At 40.6% G+C, this 22,230-nt stretch overlaps 1 protein-coding gene across 2 annotated transcripts in view; it reads left to right on the top strand.

Annotated features, from left to right (window-relative positions):
• TRIM67 (tripartite motif containing 67) overlaps positions 1–21,947 on the top strand; it is a 286,203-nt gene extending 264,256 nt beyond the window's left edge. For both annotated transcript variants that reach the window (XM_077283277.1, XM_077283276.1), the window contains exons 8-10: positions 5,201–5,504; positions 10,887–11,049; positions 14,294–21,947. In XM_077283277.1, the coding sequence (XP_077139392.1) occupies positions 5,201–5,504; positions 10,887–11,049; positions 14,294–14,362 (536 nt within the window). In that variant the 3' untranslated portion in view covers positions 14,363–21,947. The remainder of the gene's footprint in view (positions 1–5,200; positions 5,505–10,886; positions 11,050–14,293) is intronic.
• The last annotated feature ends 283 nt before the right edge of the window (positions 21,948–22,230 follow it).

Below are 22,230 nucleotides of genomic sequence, written 5' to 3'. Positions count from 1 at the left end.
GTCTGGGCCATACAAACAAATGAATATGCTTTGATGTAAACCATTCCATTGTAGCTCTGTCAGTATGTCTTTTGGTCTTTTGCAGCCTCTAACAGGTTTTCCCCCAGGATTGCCCTGTATTTTGCTCCATCCATTTTCCATGAACACTGACCAGATTCCCTGTCCCTGCTGAAGAAAAGCAACCCCACAGCAGTCATGCTATTTTTGACAGTGGGAATGGTGTTTTAGTTATCCACCACACATAGCGTTTTTCATTTAGCCCCAAAAGCTCAACTTTGGTCTCATTTGACCAAAGCACCATCTTCCACGTGGTAGCTGTGTCCCCTAGATGACTTTTTTCAAACTGCAAAATTAACTTCTTATGGCTTGCTTTCAAAAATGTTTTTCTTCTTGCCACTCTTCCATAAAGGCCAGATTTGTGGAGTATAAGACTAATAGTTGTCCCATGGACAGGTTCTCCCACCTAAACTGTAGATCTCTGCAGCTCCTTTAGAGTGACTGTGGGCTTCTTGGCTGCTTCTCTAATAAGTCAAATTAATGCTCTTACTGCTTGGAATGTCAGTTGGACGGCCATGTCTTGGTAGGTTTTCAATTGTGCCTTTACTGCTTCAATTTTTGATTGATGGACTGAACAGTGCTTCATGAGATGTTCAGAGCTTGGGCTATTTTTTTTATAACCTAACCGTGATTTAGGGTACCGTCTCACAGTGGCACTTTGGTCGCTATGAAGGCACGATCCGTGACGTTCCAGCGATATAGTTACGATCTCGCTGTGTCTGACACGCTACTGCGATCAGGGACCCCGCTGAGAATAGTACGTCGTAGCAGATCGTTTGAAACTTTATTTCGTCGCTGGATCACCCACTGACATCGCTGCATCGGCGTGTGTGACGCCGATGCAGCGATGTCTTCACTGGTAACCAGGGTAAATATCGGGTTACTAAGCGCAGGGCCGCGCTTAGTAACCCGATGTGTACCCTGGTTACCATTGTAAATGTAAAAAAAAAAAACACATACTCACATTCCGGTGCCTGTGACATCCCCGGGCGTCCGCTTCCCTGCACTCCTCCTGCATCCTGTGTCAGCGCCGGCCGGCCGTACATCAGAGCACAGCGGTGACGTCACCGCTCTGCTTTACGGCCGCGCTTACACAGGATGCAGGAGGAGTGCAGGGAAGCGGACGCCCGGGGACGTGACAGGCACCGGAATGTGAGTATGTATTTTTTTTTTTTTACATTTACAATGGTAACCAGGGTAAACATCGGGTTACTAAGCGCGGCCCTGCGCTTAGTAACCCGATGTTTACCCTGGTTACCCGGGGACTTCGGCATCGTTGGTCGCTGGAGAGCCGTCTGTGTGACAGCTCCCCAGCGACCACACAAGGACTTTCCAACGATCACGGCCAGGTCGTATCGCTGGTCGTGATCGTTGGAAAGTTGCTGAGTGTGACGGTACCCTTACTCTTATCCACAACTTTATCTCTCACTTATCTGGTGGGTTCCTTGGTTTTGATGATGCTGTTTGATTCCTAATGTTTTCGAACAAACCTCTGAGACCTTCGTAGTACAGTTGTGGTTATACTGGGAATAGATTACACACAGTTGGACTCAATTTACTAATTACATGACTTTTGGAGTCTGTTGGTCACTCAAGATTTTATTTAGGTGTATCAGACTACAGGAGACTGAATACCAATGCACATCACTTCTCAGATTTATATTTTTAAAATAATTACAAAATAATGTATCATTTCTTTTACACTTCACAAATACGTGTTACTTTGTGTTGGTATATCATAAAATCCCAACAAATTACATTTAGGTTTGTAGGTGTAATGTGGAAAAATTTGATTAAATTCACAAGGTATGGATACTTTGTTATACAGCACCTTGAAAAAGTTGCTTATTTCCATTGTGTTCTATTGATGTGTTAATATAAAAATTAAAATGATGGTTACTCTTTAAAAGAATTGCTGCAGTAGTCGCAATCTATCCTGAGATATCAGGGGTTAGGGCTCGTTCACATGAGAATATAACTTGGACGAGTGCTGTCTGATGTATTATCGTTTCGCACTCGGACCAATGTTATAGTATGTGACAGCACAGATATGGGTTTTTTTCTCCAGACTGCACATCAGATCACCACACCCATTCAAGTGTAAAACATTGCATTGCAGACTGCATGTCATCTGAGTGCAGTCTGATTTATGCAAACTCAGACAATGGAGAAATTGAGTTCTACATGTTGCTGTGCTACGATTCACTCATCCAAAAGAATCAGATCACACGAAGCTGACACTTAGATCAAACTCTGATTAGTGTTTAAGCCGAGTGTCATTTACATCACATGAAAGAATCAATGCTCATGTGAGCGATCACATGTGTGGCAAAATATCCCAAATCAAAAGAAAAAAGGAGAAGAGCGGCACTGCATGTGTCTTAACGACTTCTCATAGGCTCTAGTCAAGGTGCATTTGTGCAGACTTCGGATGGACAAACTATACAGTGGTGACTTGGTGGTGCACCTCAATGAAAATGTGTCCATAAATATGTAGCAATGAAAAAGAAGAAAATGAGGGCACTCACCAATCTTTCACGTTCTTAGTCCTTTATTGCAACACGATCCAGTTAAAACACATGGCCGGGGAAGAGAGAGAGCCGAAGCCCGTGTGAGCAGGTGAGAGACGACAGCTGTTTTGCGCTGTGCTTTGCGCTTCTACAGGTCACTGTACACAGGTGACCTGTAGAAGCGCAAAGCACAGCGCGAAACAGCTGTCGTCTCTCGCCTGCTCACACGGGCTTCGGCTCTCTCTCTTCCCCGGCCATGTGTTTTAACTGGATCGTGTTGCAATAAAGGACTAAGAACATGAAAGATTGGTGAGTGCCCTCATTTTCTTCTTTTTCATTGATCCCATGTGTGTGCCAATTCAAACTCCCAACTCTCAATCTATGGGCTCATTCACACCACCATATAAATCGAAAAAGAGCGCAATCTGATTTATTATAGGATAACATTCAAACCAATGTTATTCAATGGGGAGTGCTTTTTTTCACTGACAGAATTTGTCTGTGAAAAAATTGTAACATGGGATGTCATACGGAGCCACAGTGTGGCATCTGATTTTTACAGAAAAATTACAATTCTGTAACATAGAAAACTATAAATGCTCGTGAAAATGGTTTTCTTAATAAAACAATGGATTGCATATGGATGATCAGTGAGAAAAAAACATACCACTTTTCTGGATGAAAATCGTAGCGATATTTTATACTATTGTGTGACCCTAGCCTAACCAATGATATTGCAGGCTGAGTCTTAACAACGCCTGCGAGAATCTCAAATTCATAATAATTCCCCAAATCATTTCTGTAACTGTGATTCAGGCTAACATACAACCTTGTCATATGAAACCCAAGTAAGTTTAACCCCGTTATGCAAAAAAATAAGTCCCCCACACAACTACGAAAAAGTAAAGTTATGGCTCTAGCAATATGGCGACATAATAAACCATTGTTATTTTGAAATAATTAGGTTTTATGATAACAAAGGTGATAAAATATACATGAACGCATACAATGCTCAGTATAACTTAGTTCACTCAGTTTAAAATTAAGATATCAATATCTCAGTGAATACAAGAACAATTTCTAAAATTTTGAAAAGATTGTGTTCAAGAATAACCTCTTTTCGAGCATTGACACTGGATGGAAAGTGATGCTCAACTTGTCTCTTCAGAATTCCCCAAAGGTGTTTCAATTGGGTTCAGACCAGGAAACACTCTTGGCCATTGAATCACTTCACCATTTTCTTCTTTAGAAATGTTATAGATGTGTGTTTTGGATCATTGTCATATTGGAAAGTGCATGTCTACCAAGGGCACAGAATGATGGTATCATCATCTCTTTCAATATAGAGCAGTATATCTGTGAATTCATGACATCATCAAAAAAACTTAGCTCCCCAACACCAGCAGCACTCATAGAGCCCCACATCAGGCACTGCCACCACCATATTTTACTGTAGGTGCCATGCATTTAGATAAAATGTCCATCTACTAAGGTTATGGAGCGATGGTAGAATTTTCTCATTCACTATAGAACAGTATCTCTGTGAATACATAATACAATCTATGAACTGTAGCTCCCCAACACCAGGAGCACTCATGCAGCACATAAGGACACTGCCATCACTATGTTTCACTGTAGGCACCATGCATGGGAGGAAACAGAGGAAGTATGTTAAGTTTTTTTGTAAGGAGCAGACAGAAGAGTGTTTGATGAAAAATGCCCAGCACAAACATGTGTGCTGGGCATTTTTCATGGCATTTTAGGCGTGATGGCATTTTAAGCATAGGGGTCTACTGAAGACTCCTGTACCTATCATGATGGTACTTCTATGAAAGCCAACCCCTAGCTGGTGTTCATAGGAGACTGTGATTTCTGCCATATACAGCAATACTGAGGTATTGCTGTATACACTACAATCTGCTGATTGCAAGTTCGTGTCCCCTAAGCAGACTGCAAAATACACTAAAAAGTAAGTATGAAAAAGGTAAAAATAATATACAAAAAATCAAGTTTCCCTCCTTTTCACTCAACAGTGCAAAAAAATGCAATAAGAAGTGATCTAAACATGTTATCTACCCCAAAATGGCATAAATAAAAACAGCTCAGGGGCACAAAAAATAAGTCCTCAAACAGCTCCATAGAAAACTAAAAATGACGACATGCAACAATTTTTTTTTTCATGTATTGCAACACTATAGCAACCCGGTTTGCCTGTGAGATGGAAGCTGGAGTCGAGAGGAACCTGCAGATGTGTCAGTTATAATCACACACAGCTCTGCAGTGAGATCAGGAGAGCAGAGAGCGACCATTACACATCACAATGGTAACCATTACACATCATACTGGTAACCATTACACATGACACTGATAACCATTACACATCACGCGGGTAAAGCCCCCTTTTATTTAAAACAAGCTGTGGAAGCAGATTCCCATACAGATCAGTGTCCAGCCCATAGATCTTAACAGTTCATTTACATATAAGAAAAACATGGTATCAAGGTATCCTTTTATTCAGCTTCCCATGACCTGCATGCTTTTTAGGGTGGATCCTACTGACAGATTCACATTAAATTCATTACATATCAGCTATTCTGGAAGTGCTAATGATACACTGATCTGTTTCCTTCCAGTGGCCTTTTTCACATTTGATTCGAACACTGCACATCGGGATATCGTTTTGTCCAATGATAACATGACAGCGTCTTGCAGCAGTTACGATGACAGAGTGGTTTTGGGCACAGCTGCATTCTCCAAAGGAGTTCATTACTGGGAGGTACAAGTTGACAGATACGACAACCATCCTGATCCAGCTTTTGGTGTTGCCAGAATTAATGTAGTGAAGGACATGATGCTGGGAAAAGATGATAAGGCCTGGGCCATGTATGTGGATAATAATCGCAGCTGGTTCATGCACTGCAACTCTCATACTAACAGGTAAGTGCTAAGAAACAGGTCACATACCATAGCATGAAAGTCTTAAGATGTTCTTAAAGAGGATGTGTCATCAGAGAAAGCGCCTTTCAAAATGAAGCCACCTTTTCAATGATGGTGGCATGTCCCACTCCGAGCATCCAGGCTAAGCAGCTACAGTTGCATCTCACAAAATTAGAATGTAATCAAAAAGTTAATATATTTCAGTTCTTCAACACAAAAAATGAAATTCATATATTATATAGAGTCATTACAAACAGTGTTTATTTCTGTTAATGTTGATGATTATGGCTGAAGCCAATGAAAACCCAAAAGTCATTGTCTTTGTTTCTTTGTAGCGCTTGATGGTTTTTGCAACTGCAACTGCACTTGGGGACACTTTCAAAGTTTTCCCAATTTTTCGCACTGACTGACCTTCATTTCTTAAAGTAATGATGGCCACTCATTTTTCTTTACTTAGCTGATTTTTTTCTTGCCATAATACAAATTCTAACAGTCTATTCAGTAGGACTATCAGGTGTGTATCCACCAGACATCTGCTCAACACAACTGATGGTCCAACCCCATTTATAAGGCAAGAAATCCCACTTATTAAACCTGACAGGGCACACCTGTGAAGTGAAAACCATTCCCGGTGACTACCTCTTGAAGCTCATCAAGAGAGTGCCAAGAGTGTGCAAAGCAGTCATCAAAGCAAAAGGTGGCTACTTTGAAGAACCTAGAATATAAGACAATTTCAGTTGTTTCACACTTTTTTGTTAAGTATATAATTCCACATGTTGTAATTCATAGTTTTGATGCCTTCAGTGTGAATGTACAATTTTCATAGTCCTGAAATTACAGAAAAATCTTTAAATGAGATGTGTCCAAATTTTTGGTCTGTACTGTATATACACACTGCTCAAAAAAATAAAGGGAACACTTAAACAACAGAATATAACTCCAAATAAATCAAACTTCTGTGAAATCAAACTGTCCACTTAGGAATCAACACTGTTTGGCAATCTATTTCACATGCTGTTTTGCAAATGGAATAGATGACAGACGGAAATTATTGGCAATTATCAAGACACGCTCAATAAAGGAGTGGTTCTGCAGGTGGCGACCACAGACCACATCTCAGTACCAATGCTTTCTGACTGATGTTTTGGTCACTTTTGAATGTTGATTGTGCTTTCACACTTGTGGTAGCTTGAGACGGACTCTACAACCCACACAAGTGGCTCAGATAGTGCAGCTCATCCACGATGGCACATCAATGTGAGCTGTGGCAAGAAGGTTTGCTGTGTCTGTCAGCGTAGTGTCCAGAGGCTGGAGGCGCTACCAGGAGACAGACCAGTACACCAGGAGATGTGGAGGAGGCCGTAGGTGGGCAACAACCCAGCAGCATGACCGCTACCTCAGCCGTAGTGCAAGGAGGAACAGGAGCAGCACTGCCAGAGCCCTGCAATTGACCTCCAGCAGACCACAAATGTGCATGTGTCTGAACAAACGGTTAGAGTCCGACTCCATGAGGATGGTCTGAGTGCCCGACGTCCACAGATGGGGGTTGTGCTCACAGCCCAATACCATGCAGGATGCTTGGCATTTGCCACAGAACACCAGGATTGGCAAATTCGCCACTGGCGCCCTGTGCTCTTCACAGATGAAAGCAGGTTCACACTGAGCACATGTGACAGGCATGACAGAGTCTGGAGATGCCGTGGAGAGCGATCTGTTGCCTGCAACATCCTGCAGCATGACCGGTTTGGCAGTGGCATTTCTTTGGAGGGCTGCACAGCCCTCCATGTGCTCGCCAGACTTAGCCTGACTGCCATTAGGTACCAAGATGAGATCCTCAGACCCCTTGTGAGACCATATGCTGGTGCGGTTGGCCCTGGGTTCCTCCTAATGCAGGACAATGCCAGACCTCATGTGGCTGGAGTGTGTCAGCAGTTCCCCCTCCTCCTCCATGGGATATTAATTTTGATTTACATTGATCATTTGTAGTTTTCATTTTTCTTGTTCTCAACGCATTCCACTATTGAATGAATAAAGATTTGCAACTGGAATATTTCATTCAGTGATATCTATGATGTGTTATTTGAGTGTTCCCTTTATTTTTTTTGAGCAGTGTGTGTATATATGTATTAATTGCTCCCATGCTCCATCAGCAGTCATTTCGGTGTGTGTGTATATATATATATATATATATATATATATATATATATATATATATATATATATATTGTGGCAGGTTCACCGGCACTTTATGTGAGGGGAGATATGTGTCACGGAGATTGCTTTTCTCTGTGATCTAGAAACCCATAAGTTTCTATTGCTATGCTATGTGCTGAAGGAGTTAAGTGGTCATGTTATGGGCAGGTTTTTAGATGAGTAGGTAAACAAATAGGTGGGATGCCTAGTCATCATATCTCCACCTCAAGGGTGTGGCTGGGGAAATAAATGTCCAGCCAGTCTTTTTTTCTGTGGTCTGTATTGTGGAGAGGTAAGAAGCCTCGTGATTGCTAGCTCCTGCAAGAGCTGCCATATGTGTGGTCCCAGAGGACCTGGGCAGGACTGTTTATTTTCATTTGAGCCGGACAGGCTGTTTTTCTGTTATCATTTTGGGTCTTTGGTTTATGAAGTAAAAAACCACCTGGAGACTTTAACCCCTTTATCCCATATGACGTACTATCCCGTCGAGGTGACCTGGGACTTACACAGGGACGGGATAGTATGTCATAGGCGATCAGCCGCGCTCACGGGGGGAGCGTGGCCAATCGCCGTCGGGTGTCAGCTGATTATTACAGCTGACATCCGGCACATTAACCCCCAAAACACTGCAAACATGAAAAAGGCTCTTGAAAGTTCTGAGCAGGCGCTAGAAAGCCACCTCCCTGCAGGACCCAGGAGCCCCACAGCCATTTTGAATCCGGGGCCAGCAGGGAGGTGGCTTTCAAGCGCCTGCTCAGAGCAGGTGCCGGGAAGCCTCCTTGCAGTGCCTGTCAGATCACTGATCTGACACACTGCTTTGCAACTTCTGGTGTCCAATTTCTCCTGTTACCCTTGGGAAAATGCAAAACTGGGGGCTAAAAAATAATTTTTGTGGGAAAAAAAAGATTTTTTATTTTCACGGCTCTGCATTATAAACTGTAGTGAAACACTTGGGGGTTCACAGTTCTCACAACACATCTAGATAAGTTCCTTAGGGGGTCTAGTTTCCAAAATGGTGTCACTTGTGGGGGGTTTCCACTGTTTAGGCACATCAGGGGCTCTTCAAACGCAACATGGCGTCCTTTCTCAATTCCAGTCAATTTTGCATTGAAAAGTCAAACGGCGCTCCTTCCCTTCCAAGCTCTGCCATGCGCCCAAACAGTGGTTTACCCCCACATATGGGGTATCAGCGTACTCAGGACAAATTGTACAACAACCTTTGTGGTCCAATTTCTCTTGTTACCCTTGGAAAAATAAAACAAATTGGAGCTGAAATTATTTTTTTGTGAAAAAGGTTAAATGTTCATTTTTTTTAAATATTCCAAAAATTCCTATGAAACACCTGAAGGGTTAATAAACTTCTTGAATATGGTTTTGAGCACCTTGAGATGTGCAGTTTTTAGAATGGTGTCACACTTGGTTATTTTCTATCATATAGACCCCTCAAAGTGATTTCAAATGTGATGTGGTCCCTAAAAAAAAAAGGTGTTGTAAAGATGAGAAATTGCTGGTCAACTTTTAACCCTTATAACTCCCTAACAAATAAAAATTTTGGTCTAACATTGTGCTGATGTAAAGTAGACATGTGGGAAATGTTACTTATTAAGTATTTGTGTGATATATCTCTGTGATTTAAGGGCATAAAAATTCAAAGTTGGAAAATTGCGAAATTTTCAAAATTTTCGCCAAATTTCCATTTTTTTCACAAATAAACACAGGTAATATCAAATAAATTTTACCACTATCATGAAGTACAATATGTCACGAGAAAACAATGTCAGAATCACCAGGATCCGTTGAAGCATTCCAGAGTTATAACCTCATAAAGGGACAGTGGTCAGAATTGTAAAAATTGGCACGGTCATTAACGTGCAAACCACCCTTGGGAGTTAAGGGGTTAACCACACATGTGCCTGTGTCTACGTCGAGGAGCAGCTAAGTGAGCCAATATTCCACTATATATATGTATATAGATCCAAAAAATGATGAAGGCAGCACACCATTAGCTGAATTTCACGTGCGGTTTATTGGCCCATGTGCAACGTTTCGGTCCCAAGTGTGGACCTTTCTCAAGCTATTGGTGTGCTGCCTTCATCAGTTTTTGGATCTGTTGTAAAGGTTTGGTAAATGCCTGGAAGGCTTTTGCACCCTATTGTAATTTTGTGCTGCTTTTTGTTTTTATTTTTATTTTATATATGTATAAAGAACAGAGCAGAGAGTACGCTATGATATAAAGACAGGGTGCTATAAATAACAAAAATAACAAGGGAATCCTATATGTAAGTAACAGTGCTATACATAACAAGAGAGGACACTGTAATAAGGGGCGGCAATATACATAATGAGAGGACACTGTATTTTTGATGGTTGGTTAGGGGCCCAAACACATTTCTTGTACAGGGGCCCCAAGCTGTCAGTGTCCACCCCTTATGCCATCCTACATCATAATCGTGGGTTATAGGACCAGTGTGATGTTCCGAAGACTTCTACATGGTGTTGCCCATGTGGTCTCCAGACCAATCTTTGGCTATTATTGCATTCAAGACAAAAGTGAAGAGGACAGGCCTCTATTCCAACTTCCATTGTCATCTACCACTGCTATATGATAGCCTTTGAGAGCGTTGGCGTGAGGTCAATAGAACAGCTGTAACTGGATATCTGGCTGTTATGTCAATGTCATACAAACATCTTCTGATGGTTTGTGCAGGCATGGTATGTGATGTGCAATTTCACTTTCAGTACAAAAGTTGATTAATTGTAAAACCAATGGTACAACTATTTCTTCAGTGTTGCTTGAGCAGTTTTTATTAGCGACAAATCAAGGCTTCATGTTGCTCATGCCACTGTGAGCAGCGTGTGCTACCAAGGTTTGCTACTTCCCCAAACGTATCTCCTATTGAGGACATCTGGGGCATCATTGGTTGGCAATTGCAAAGGGAGCTTTCGGCATCACATATTGATGATTTTCGTGCCCAAGTGCATTAAGCATAGCAGAAAATTCCGTAATAATAATAACATCAATGATAGCATAATAAGGTGTGTAAGTGTGTGTGTTTGTGCACATTGTACTCATATTCTAAGCTGAAGAAATCGAAATGTTTATACATGTGTGTGTGTACTGTACATTGTATTGTCAAATGTAGACTTGGATTCAGAGTATCTACTGTTTTCTCATTACTACTTTTACAGAACAGAAGGAGGAGTGAGCAAAGGAACTGTAGTTGGCATACTCTTGGACCTTAACAAGCGCATACTAATATTCCATATAAATGGGAGGCAGCAGGGTCCTATAGCATTTGAGAACATTGATGGTGTGTTCATGCCAGCAATAAGTCTCAATCGAAATGTACAAGTAAGTAAATCTACATTAACAAACCTCTAAGATTCTGTCAAGTTTATTATTGCTCTGATTTTACCTGTATTGTCATTTCACTGCAATAATATTAACCCCTTCGTGCAAAATGAGGTAACTGTATGTCAGGATTGTGCTTTCCCGCAATTCGACATAGTTACCGTGGGTACGGAAAGTATTCAGACCCCTTTAAATTTTTCACGCTTTGTTTCATTGCAGCCATTTGGTAAGTTCAAAATAGTTCATTTTTTTCACATTAATGTACAGTCTGCTCCCCATCTTGACTGAAAAAAAAAAATTAAATGTAATTTTTGCATATTTATTTAAAAAGAAAACCATGATCACATGATCATAAGTATTCAGACCCTTTGCTCAGACACTCATATTTAAGTCACATGCTGTCCATTTCCTTGTGATCCTCCTTGAGATGTTTCTGCTCCTTCATTGGAGTCCAGCTGTGTTTAATTAAACTGATAGGACTTGATTTGGAAAGGTACACACCTGTCTATATAAGGCTACTTTCACACTAACGTCGTGTGACGTACGTCGCATTGCGTCGTTTTTGAGAAAAAACGCATCCTGGAAAGTTGCCTGCAGGATGCGTTTTTTCTCCATAGACTTGCATTAGTGACGCATTGCGACGGATTGCCACATGTCGCATCCGTCGTGCGACAGATGCGTCGTGTTTTGGCGGACCATCGGCACAAAAAAAGTTCCATGTAACATTTTTTTGTGCGTAGCATCCGCCATTTTCGATCGCGCATGCGCGGATGAAACTCTGCCCCCTCCTCCCCGGACATTACAATGGGCAGCGGATGCGTTGAAAAACTGCATCCGCTGCCCCCGTTGTGCATTTATTTCACAAAGTGTGTCGGTACGTCGGGCCGACGCATGGCGACGGCCCCGTACCGACGCAAGTGTGAAAGTAGCCTTAGACGTCACAGCTCACATTGCGTGTCAGACCAAATGAGAATCATGAGGTCAAAGGAACTGGCCAAGGAGCTCAGAGACAGAATTGTGGCAAGGCACAAATCTGGCCATGGTTACAAAAGAATTTCTGCAGTTCTCAAGGTTCCTAAGAGCACAGTGGCCTTCATAATCCTTAAATGGAAGACGTTTGGGAACACCAGAAGTCTTTCTAGACCTAGTCGTCCAGCCAAACTGAGCAATCATAGGAGAAGAGCCTTGGTGAGAGAGGTAAAGAAGAATCCCAAGATCACTGTGGCTGAGCTCCAGAAATGCAGTAGGGAGATGAGAGAAAGTTCCACAAAATTTACTACCCTCCACCAGTCGGGCCTTTATGACAGAGTGGCCCAACGGAAGCCTCTCCTCAGTGCAAGACATATGAAAGCCCGCATAGAGATTGCTAAAAAAAACACATGAAGGACTCCCAAACTATGAGAAATAAGATTCTCTGGTCTGATGAGATGAAGATAGAGTGGTATGTGTGGAGAAAACCAGGCACTGCTTATCACCTACCCAATACAATCCCAACAGTGAAACATGGTGGCAGCATCATGCTATTGGGGTATTTTTCAGCTGCAGGGACAGGATGACTGGTTGTCATTGAAGGAAACATGAAGGCGGCCAAGTACAGAGATATCCTGGATGAAAACCTCTTCCAGAGTGCTCTGGACCTCAGACTTGGCCGAAGGTTCACCTTCCAACAAGACAATGACCCTAAGCACACAGCTAAAATAACAAAGGAGTGGCTTCAGAACAACTCTGTGACCATTTTTGCCAACCAGAACCCTGAACTAAACCCAATTGAGCATCTCTGGAGAGACCTGAAAATGGCTCTCCACCAACGTTCACCATCCAACCTGACAGGAACTGGAGAGGATCTGCAAGGAAGAATGGCAGAGGATACCCAAATCCAGGTGTGAAAAACTTGTTGCATCATTCCGAAGAAGACTCATGGCTGTACTAGCTCAAAAGGGTTTTTCTACTCAACACTGAGCAAAGGGTCTGAATACTTATGGCCATGTGATATTTCACTTTTTCTTTTTTAATAAATTTGCAAAGATTACTAAATTTTGTTTTTTTTTTCAAGTCAAGATGGGTTGCAGAGTGTACGTTAATGTGGAAAAAAATTTTTTTTTTAGTCAAGATTGTACATTAATGAGAAAAAAAAAGTTTCTGTGGAAACTTCCTGAAGAAGAAGCCATGAGCTTCGAAACGCGTTGAATAAACCACCCGAACATCTTATAACTATATCTGGATCCATCATTTGTCGCAGCAGCGCGGATTTTATCCACATTCATCTATTATAACCATCACATGGGTGGCAGTCCTTCGACAACCACCTTTATTTACAACCATCTTTAGACAACGGGCTGATTATGGTGTCCCATTGCAATGATCCCTTCAGCAGTCAGCACAGAACCCAGGCACCAAGGCTCCAACTCATCATTTGCTGTATTTTTGTCAATTTTTTTTGTTTTGGGGTATAAGTTGCTTTTTTTGGTGCCAAATGTTTCAAAATGTCACATGTGATTCATTAATTAGGCGTGAAGTTAAACATGTCTCCAAATGGCTTTGTGACTATTTACCACAAAATGTTACATATCTGGCAAAATAGCACAAAATTTGCACTAAACTACTGGTGTGTCTAAAAATATACCATGAAGGTACTGGAGTGGCGTTGCGACAAATTTGTCAAAAATTGCAGCTGATGAATCAGGTGAAAACATCTGGAATCGATAAACTATCCACAAAGCAGAAAACCAAAAAGTAGGCAAACACATATAACACAAACCTAAAAAAGGAGCAAATAGAATAATGAGTAGGGTGCAAACAAAAAAAAGAGAATCTGTTAGTAGGATCATCTCTCCTAATCCAGTTTTATGGGCATGCAGGTCATAGGAAGCTGAATAAATTGATACCTTTTGATACATATTTTATTCCAGAGTAAATAATTAGAAAAAAAAAAAAATTCTCTGGAATGTGACATCATATAGCAGATATCACTTTACTCAGCTTCCTATGATCTGCATGCCCATGTAGACAGCTTAAGAGGGATGATCCTATTGACAGACTCCATTTAAAAAATATAAATCTAACTTGTAAGCACTCATTTGCCTATGATGTTTGCAGAATTTGCCAGAAAATGTATTTTCACATGTGCTCAACATGCAAAACCCTCAAAAATGCTAGAATGTGCAGTATGTGTTTTGTGTGCTCTCAACTGTATAATGCTTTTTTTATTTTTATATCTTATTTCTGCTGTTTTGTGCCTCCACAGGTGACTCTTCATACAGGCCTGGAGGTGCCGACAATCTTCAGGCAGACCAAGGCGGTCACTAACCTTTAAATTTTGGTGCATCATTTCATGGGCTACTCTTTTATAACTGGCTTTTACCACTAGAATTGTAACAGTCAGTATCTGCTAAAAATGCTATCAAGTCAGCAAAGAGATGAGTAAACAATAATTAAATTTGCAAATAAATAGTGCTAAACGATGTAGCAATTATTTATTTTCTTCTTTTCTCTAGAAAGACAACTAGGCATTGCTGTTTAAATGTTCTGTTCTACATAAATCAGACACAATCCAAATCTGCGTGTTTATTGAATCATATCCAGGGATTTAAAAGATACGGATCTTAGAAATATGTGTTCTACCTGCCTCAGGATCACACCACGTAGTCGCATTTTGTCTCTATTTACTTTTTGCTTAGCCTTTCATTTTTATTTTAGTTCTTAAGGGTTTTGTTTTTTTTTACATTCAGTGTGATAGTTTTGTAATGTATACTTCTATTATTTCTTCTTTGTGTATTATTACATTTTCGATCCTTCATTTTATTCAATCCCTTAATGGTCATGTTCTAAATGGTTAATTGTAATCACGCTATGTAAAACCACAGAATTTGTTGGGTAAAACTAATGGTTTGTGTCGTTTGTGATCAATCATGTATTGTATAGGTGTATTTAAAGGCAGCTTTTGGTGCTAAACTGTATAATGAGAGTCCATGTACCATGGTCTGGATGTGGCCTGATAGAAGAAGAGTGATTCCAGGTCATGGAGACGCTGTTGGGTCTTACAGGCATGTTGGATACAGGGTGAGTAACGACAGTAGGGTAAAGTTGGCCATAGATGTTAGCGTTTGTCGTCTCTCTCATTCAGACAACTTGAGCAGACCCCACGAACAACAAACCAAATTGAAGTCAGCGATGGCTCAGTGCATATCCGAGTGCCTCCAAACAAGCAGCGGCCATTGTTCTACTGTACCCGGCCTGTCAGAAGTGCACTTGCTTATTTCAATGACTGATCATCATCTTCAGCCAGCAAGCTCAAGAACAGACAATGCTATACCACAAATAGCTGATCTATTCAGCCTGTCCATTTTTTTTTTTCCAGCAGAAATCTGTTGGTTGTTGGACTCTTTTGTGTTGATTTTGTATCATTTGCATCTGTTAGTTTTCATCTAATGTCTATGGCCAGTTTCAGTCTTTACAGGGTTAACGAAACCTTTCATGATCAATTTAAAGCTGTGAGTTGGGCTCATTGATGTGAGAGCTGTTTAAGTGCTAATATCACCGGGTCTGTAAATATATACAGTATTTTAATATGCTCTTTGACTAACTATGTGGACGGTTTCATGTGCATTCTAAACATTCACCAATTATTGTGTGTCCGAAGGGTTAACGCCCAGCTCATTTCATATATATTTGTACGTGTTAATGAATTCAAGATAAAAGCGCCAGATTTTCCTGTTTTCCTTTTACCAAAAATGCTGTATTCATTTACCGTATGTATACTGCTCATCCCGCTCTAAAAAAAATTAATTAAATCTTGATAAAAAAAATAAAATAAAACCTTAATGACCTACTAACGTTTGATATTCAAAATGAGGCTAGATCTTACCGTCTCTATCGGCTCATCCTCGGCATAGCCACCGTGTCCTCACATTGATGATCTCTCTGATCAGATCCCCATTGAGTATACATTGTATACCCTTTGTTGGTTTTGTATTTTCTAGCCTAGGGAGCTTTCAGCCGGAGCAGTGTACATTTTAGAACACTCCTTCAAGTTTTATTATCAAAATAGCCTGCTTAGTAATGCGATAATATTTAGTAACTCATTCATTTGCTAAGGCACCTGTGAAAAAAGATCAGGGACACTGGCCTGCAAGATCTTCATTTTTTTTGTCATAGAGACACTGAATAATAATTCAGATTTCATATTTTAACCATGAATTGTTAAATTAAGTAGGCATTCAGACTGGTTTGTTTGGGCACTTGTGCCTATATTAAAGGGGTGTACAGCACTTTTAGATTGACAGTCTGTTCTTAGGATAGGTCATTCGTTAATATCAGATCATTGGGGATTCAACACCTTGCACCACTGCCAATCACGTTACTCGCGTCAGCTGGATGTGACAGCACAGCTCTGAACACTGTATAGTGGCCAAAGCAGGCAGGCTGATGTACTCCCATTTTATTCGAATACCTGTCTGCGACCACCAGAGCCAGGACAAGGTGCTTTCTTGCCCTAGGCAGATGAAGCCGATGGTGCCCCTCTACATGAACCCGATTGTGCCCCTCTACATGAACCCGATGGTGCCCCTCTACATGAACCCTCATGTAAATTAATGGGTTGCAGATTAAGGTAACATGACCCCTAATGTACCCACTTTCCCCTCCGATTGGTCAGGTAACAAGCTTCTGATGACCACTTCCACTAGAATGATTACCCGTTTCACCAAATAATAAGTAAAAAAAAAGTGGTGTGCTTTAGAGGTAAGGCTCAACAGGGAGAGTTTTCATAGTTAGATATAGAATAGACTAGGGCGTAATAGCGCAAATAGGGTGATACCATGGTACAATAAATTAACGGGGTGTAAAGCTCACCTTGTTTTGTTGCAGTTGCAACAATGAATAAAATTGAACAGCTGCTACAGACCGTGGGTGATCGACCACTAGGATAGTAGGAGATGGACGTCTTTCCTGCGCTTCTCTCCATTTCCCACAAAGGATAACTGAGAATCAATAAGATAAAAACCTTTGTTTATTTATCTTGTTTATCTTTGGATCTACATCCTAGAATAATCCAATGTTTGATCTTATTGATTCTCTGCTATCCTTTGTGGGATATTGACAGGAAAGCCGTCCATCTCCTTCTACTATCATAGTTAGATATGGAATCATTCAAGGCCATTTACATAATACTGGGGAAAAATAGCAATATTCATCTCTTGATGACCTATAGTTTAAATGTCAAATCAAGGACCGTTATGGAAACTAATATTACTTAACTATAAAGGGGACAGTTTGGCTTCAATTAACCCCTTAACCCCGGAGGTATTTTAGTTTTTGATTTTTTCCTTTTTTGCTCCCCTTCTTCCCAGAGACATAACTTTTTTTATTTTTCATCAATATGGCTGTGTGAGGGCTTGTTTTTTTGCAGGACGAGTTGTACTTTTGATTGCATTGGTTTACCATATTGTGTACTAGAAAATGGGAAAAAAATTCCAAGTCCCGTGAAATTGGAAAAAAAAGTGCAATCCCACACTTGTTTTTTGTTTGGCTTTTTTGCTAGGTTCGCTAAAAATGCTGAAACTGACCTCCCATTATGATTCTCCAGGTCATAGACAACAAACATGTCTAGGTTCTTTTTTATCTAAGTGGTGAAAAAATGTTCCAAACTTTGTAAAAAAAAAGCGCCATTTTCTGATACCCGTAGTGTCTCCATTTTTCATGATCTGGGGTCGGTTGAGGGCTTATTTTTTGTGTGCCGAGCTGTTGTTTTTAATTATACCATTTTGGTGCAGATACGATCTTTCTATCGCCCGTTATTGCATTTTAATGCAATGTTGTGGCAACCAAAAAAATGTAATTCTGGTGTTTTAACTTTTTTCTTACTACACCGTTTAGGTATCAGGTGAATCCTTTTTTATTGATAGATCGGACGATTCTGAACATGGCGATATGTTTGATGTTTTTTATTGTTTTATTTTGAATAGAGCAAAAGAAGGGTGATTTGAACTGTTATATTTTTTTTATATCTTTAAAAACATTTTTTTTTACTTGGGAGACTAGAAGCTACCATAACTCGATCGGCTCAACTACACACAGGCAATGATCAGTTCGCCTGTATGTAGCTAAATTACTCACTTGCTATGAGTGCTGACCACTGGGCGGCATTCACAGCAATCCGGCAGTGACAACCATATATACGTATGATGGTTTATCATACAACAAATACAGTTTGCAGCAAAATTGATCGTGGTTCTGGTGCTATATTCCTGTATAGATTGTGGTTCTGGTGACGTATTCATGTACTGATGGTGGTTCTGGTCTCATGTTCGTCTACTGATTGCAGGGATTATTGTTCTGGTGCTGTATTCATGTACTATTGATGGCTCCTGTGATCTATTCAGATAGCAATGATGATTCTGATGCTGTATTCATCACCGGAACCATCATCAGTACATGAATATGAAACTAAAATCATCATCAGTACATGAATACATCAACAGAGCCATCAACAGAACATAAAAACACTAGAGCCATTATCAATAAATTAATAGGTCACTAGTTCTAGTAGATAAATGAATCACCAGAACCACTATCCGTACATTAATTCATGACCAGAACCTTCATCTGTACATGAATACATCACATGAATATATCTGCTGTAAGGTTTTACTCACTCAGCTGCAGTTTGAGGTAAGCACAAGAAGCGATTTTCATAAAAATGTCCAGTCAGGTTTATTAGCTCCATAAACCTGCTTAAGTTTAAGCAAATAAAAGATAGCCTTCTCCGGCACAAAGTGAAAACAAACAGAAAACAAGCAGTCCATATAGCACTGCGGGTCCGCCCGCTCAGGTCATTCTCTTAGTAAACACACACTGGTGGCCTCCATACCTCCAGTCACAGACAATGTGCCAAACAATGTGTTAACCACACCCAGAGGTGAGGTATGTGGGTAGCTAGACCCGCTCATCTCTCACAGTTACTCATAACCCTGTCCCAGGTGCAACAAATTAACCTCTCAATGCTTACATGCATCGGAGAAAATACTCCGGGTTACATCACAGAGACAAGCCATCTCTGTGACACATACAGTGTGGAACGGAATATAGGTCCAAATCAAGTCCTATCAGATTAATTAAACTCTGCTGGACTCCAATGAAGGAGTAGAACCAGCTCAAGGAGGATCACAAGGAAATGGAGAGCATGTGATTTAAATATGAGTGTCTGAGCAAAGGGTCTGAATACTTATGACCATGTGATATTTCAGTTTTTCTTTTTTAATAAATTTGCAAAAATTTCTAAATTTCGTTTTTTTTTCAAGTCAAGATGGGGTGCAGAGTGTACGTTAATGTGGAAAAAAATGAACTTTTTTTAATTTACTAAATGGCTGCAATGAAACAAAGAGTGAGTCCATCAGTCATTATCAGACTGTGCACCGTATAGGAACCACAGTCCTGATGAGATGTAGTTAGCATCGACACGTAAACATTCAAATCCAGGTACCTTATAGGTGACATCTTCTTTGATTTAGTAGTTTCTTTCTTTTCATCTCGATCTTTTCCAGATGCCATTGTGACTTTCACAGCCACAGCTCTTCTTTGTAGACTTTCCTCTTCTCTAGTCTTCTGCAGCACATCCGGACATGGAGCCCTTAAAAATAAGAGCGTTATTAACTCCTTCTTGACGTCGGACGGGATAGTTACATCCGAAATCAGAAGCCCCACTTTGAGATGGGCTCTGGCGGTGAGCTGCGGTGATTCGCCCGTGTCTATTAACTAGTTAAATGCCGCTGTCAAACTCTGACAGCGGCATTTAACAAGCGCTTCCGGCCATCGGGCTGGAAATACGCACACCGCTGACCCCCAATCACGTGTCAGCGATGCATCGGAATGACAACCAGAGTTCTCCTTGAGACCTCTATGGTTGTTGATGCCAGATTGCTATGAGCGCCACCCTGTGGTTGGCGCTCATAGCAATGTTGTAATTATACTACATAGGGGTGATCTGAGCATTGCCTCTATGTAGCAGAGGCGATCGAGTTGTGGCAGCTTCTAGCCTCCCATGGAGGCTATTGAAGCATGCCACAAGTAAGAAAAAATGGTTTTAAAAATAGGAAAAAAAACACAAAAACATAAAAGTTCAAATCACCCCCCTTTCTCCCCATTCAAAATAAAACAATAAAAATAAAACCTACATATATTTGGTATCGCCGAGTTCAGAATCACCCGATCTATCAATAAAAAAAAGGATTAACCTGATCGCTAAACAACGAATAAGAAAAAAAATCAAAACTCCAGATTTACGTTTTTTGGTCGCCGTGACATTGCATTAAAATGCAATAATGGGTGATCAAAAGAATGTCTCTGCACAAAAGTGGTATCATTAATAATGTCAGCTCAGCGCACAAAAAATAAGCCCTCACCCAACCCGAGATCACGAAAAATGGAAATGCTTTGGATTTTTTTTTCACCACTTAGATAAAAAAAGGACCTAGACATGTTTGGTGTCTATGAACTCGTAATGACCTGGAGAATCAGTTTTAGCATTTAGTGAACCTAGCAAAAAAGCCAAGCAAAAAACAAGTGTGGGATTGCACTTTTTTGCAATTTCACCGCACTTGGAATTTTTTTATCGTTTGAGTACATGACATGCTGAAACCAATGATATCGTTCAAAAGTACAACTCGTCCCGCAAAAAAATAAGCCCTCACATGGCCATATTGAAGGAAAAATAAAAAAGTTATGGCTCTGGAAAGAAGGGGAGCGAAAAACAAAACCGCAAAACCGAAAAAAAGCTTCGGTCATGAAGGGGTTAAAATGCCCTTTGCATTAAAATACCTGTCCACATTTTAACTTACTGTAAATAAGCCTCATATGGTCTATGGCCTCCACACCGTCTGCCCTTATGAGTTACACACTGTTCGCCTTAATGATGTGTAATCGCCCCACTGTCTGCCATTATCAGCTATAACCACCACACACTGTCTGTCCCAATGAATCATGGCCTATACCATGAGCTGTGAGCTCATGCTGTCATCTGAAAGCGTGGGAACTGCAGTGCTCTGACCAGTGGTAATCTTACTGCCGATCAGAGACGCCGGTGTTTTTTGAGCTGTCATGCAGATGACAGCTTGGAGAACACCCGGTGTTTGGGGTGCTGAATCCGAACAGTAACATGAACTTCCTGGAGAGGTCAGTGTTCGGGGTCTGTGTTTGGTATGGACCCTGAACTTTACTTTTCGGGTTTGCCCATCTTTATCAATCTCTTGGCACATCACAAGTAATGAAGGCAAAATAGCAATGCTAGAATGTAGATGGCAACAGCTTAAATTACCCTACCAGAAAGATCCAAGAGTGCAGGAAAAATTGTCCAGCATCCATGTAGATGGAGAAAGTGGAAATTAAGTTCTTTATTGGACCAGCGGCATATCACACCACATAGCCAACAGCAGAGACCTTTCATCCAATCACAAAAGCGTTTGCGAAGGCTGATAAGTGGTATGACATACCTCTGGTCCAATAAAGAACCTTCTTCTGCAATTTCTCAACCTACATGAATGCTGGTCAACTTTTTTAGCGCTGTACATAGATGAGCTTATTTTGTCTCCGTTAAAATAGATTCTCGTATTTTCTAATCTGTTTCATAGGGGAGGTTCTTACTTGTGAGGCCTACATGGCTTCAAAAAGACAATGGACAAGGAATTATCTTTGTCAAACATCACTTTTAAGAAGGAGTTAAAGAAGAGCTATTAATATTTGGATTAGGCCTATCTCCTAGGTCCTAGGGGCAAATTTCAATTTTTTGCTGCTGAAAAATATTAATTAAAATTGTATTAATGATGATACTAATAACAACAATAGAAATTAATATAATCATGATTTGGATTAAACTATCGAAAGTTAGTGTTACAGATCTCTGTCTCTATCTACAGTATATATATAGTGTATATATATATATATATATATATATATATATATATATATATATATATATATATACTGTATATATACAGTACAGACCAAAAGTTTGGACACACCTTCTCATTTAAAGATTTTTCCCACCCAGGATGGCACATCAATGCGAGCTGTGGCAAGAAGTTTTGCTGTGTCTGTCACTGTCAGCCCATCTGTGGACGTTGGGCACTCAGACCATCCTCATGGAGTCGGTTTCTAGCCATTTGTGCAGACACATGCACATTTGTGGCC

Source organism: Ranitomeya variabilis, chromosome 2 (assembly GCF_051348905.1).
Source record: "Ranitomeya variabilis isolate aRanVar5 chromosome 2, aRanVar5.hap1, whole genome shotgun sequence".
NCBI lineage: Eukaryota > Metazoa > Chordata > Amphibia > Anura > Dendrobatidae > Ranitomeya > Ranitomeya variabilis.
The sequence above is the reverse complement of the archived record's forward strand: the minus strand, read 5'-3'. Positions and strand labels throughout refer to the sequence as shown.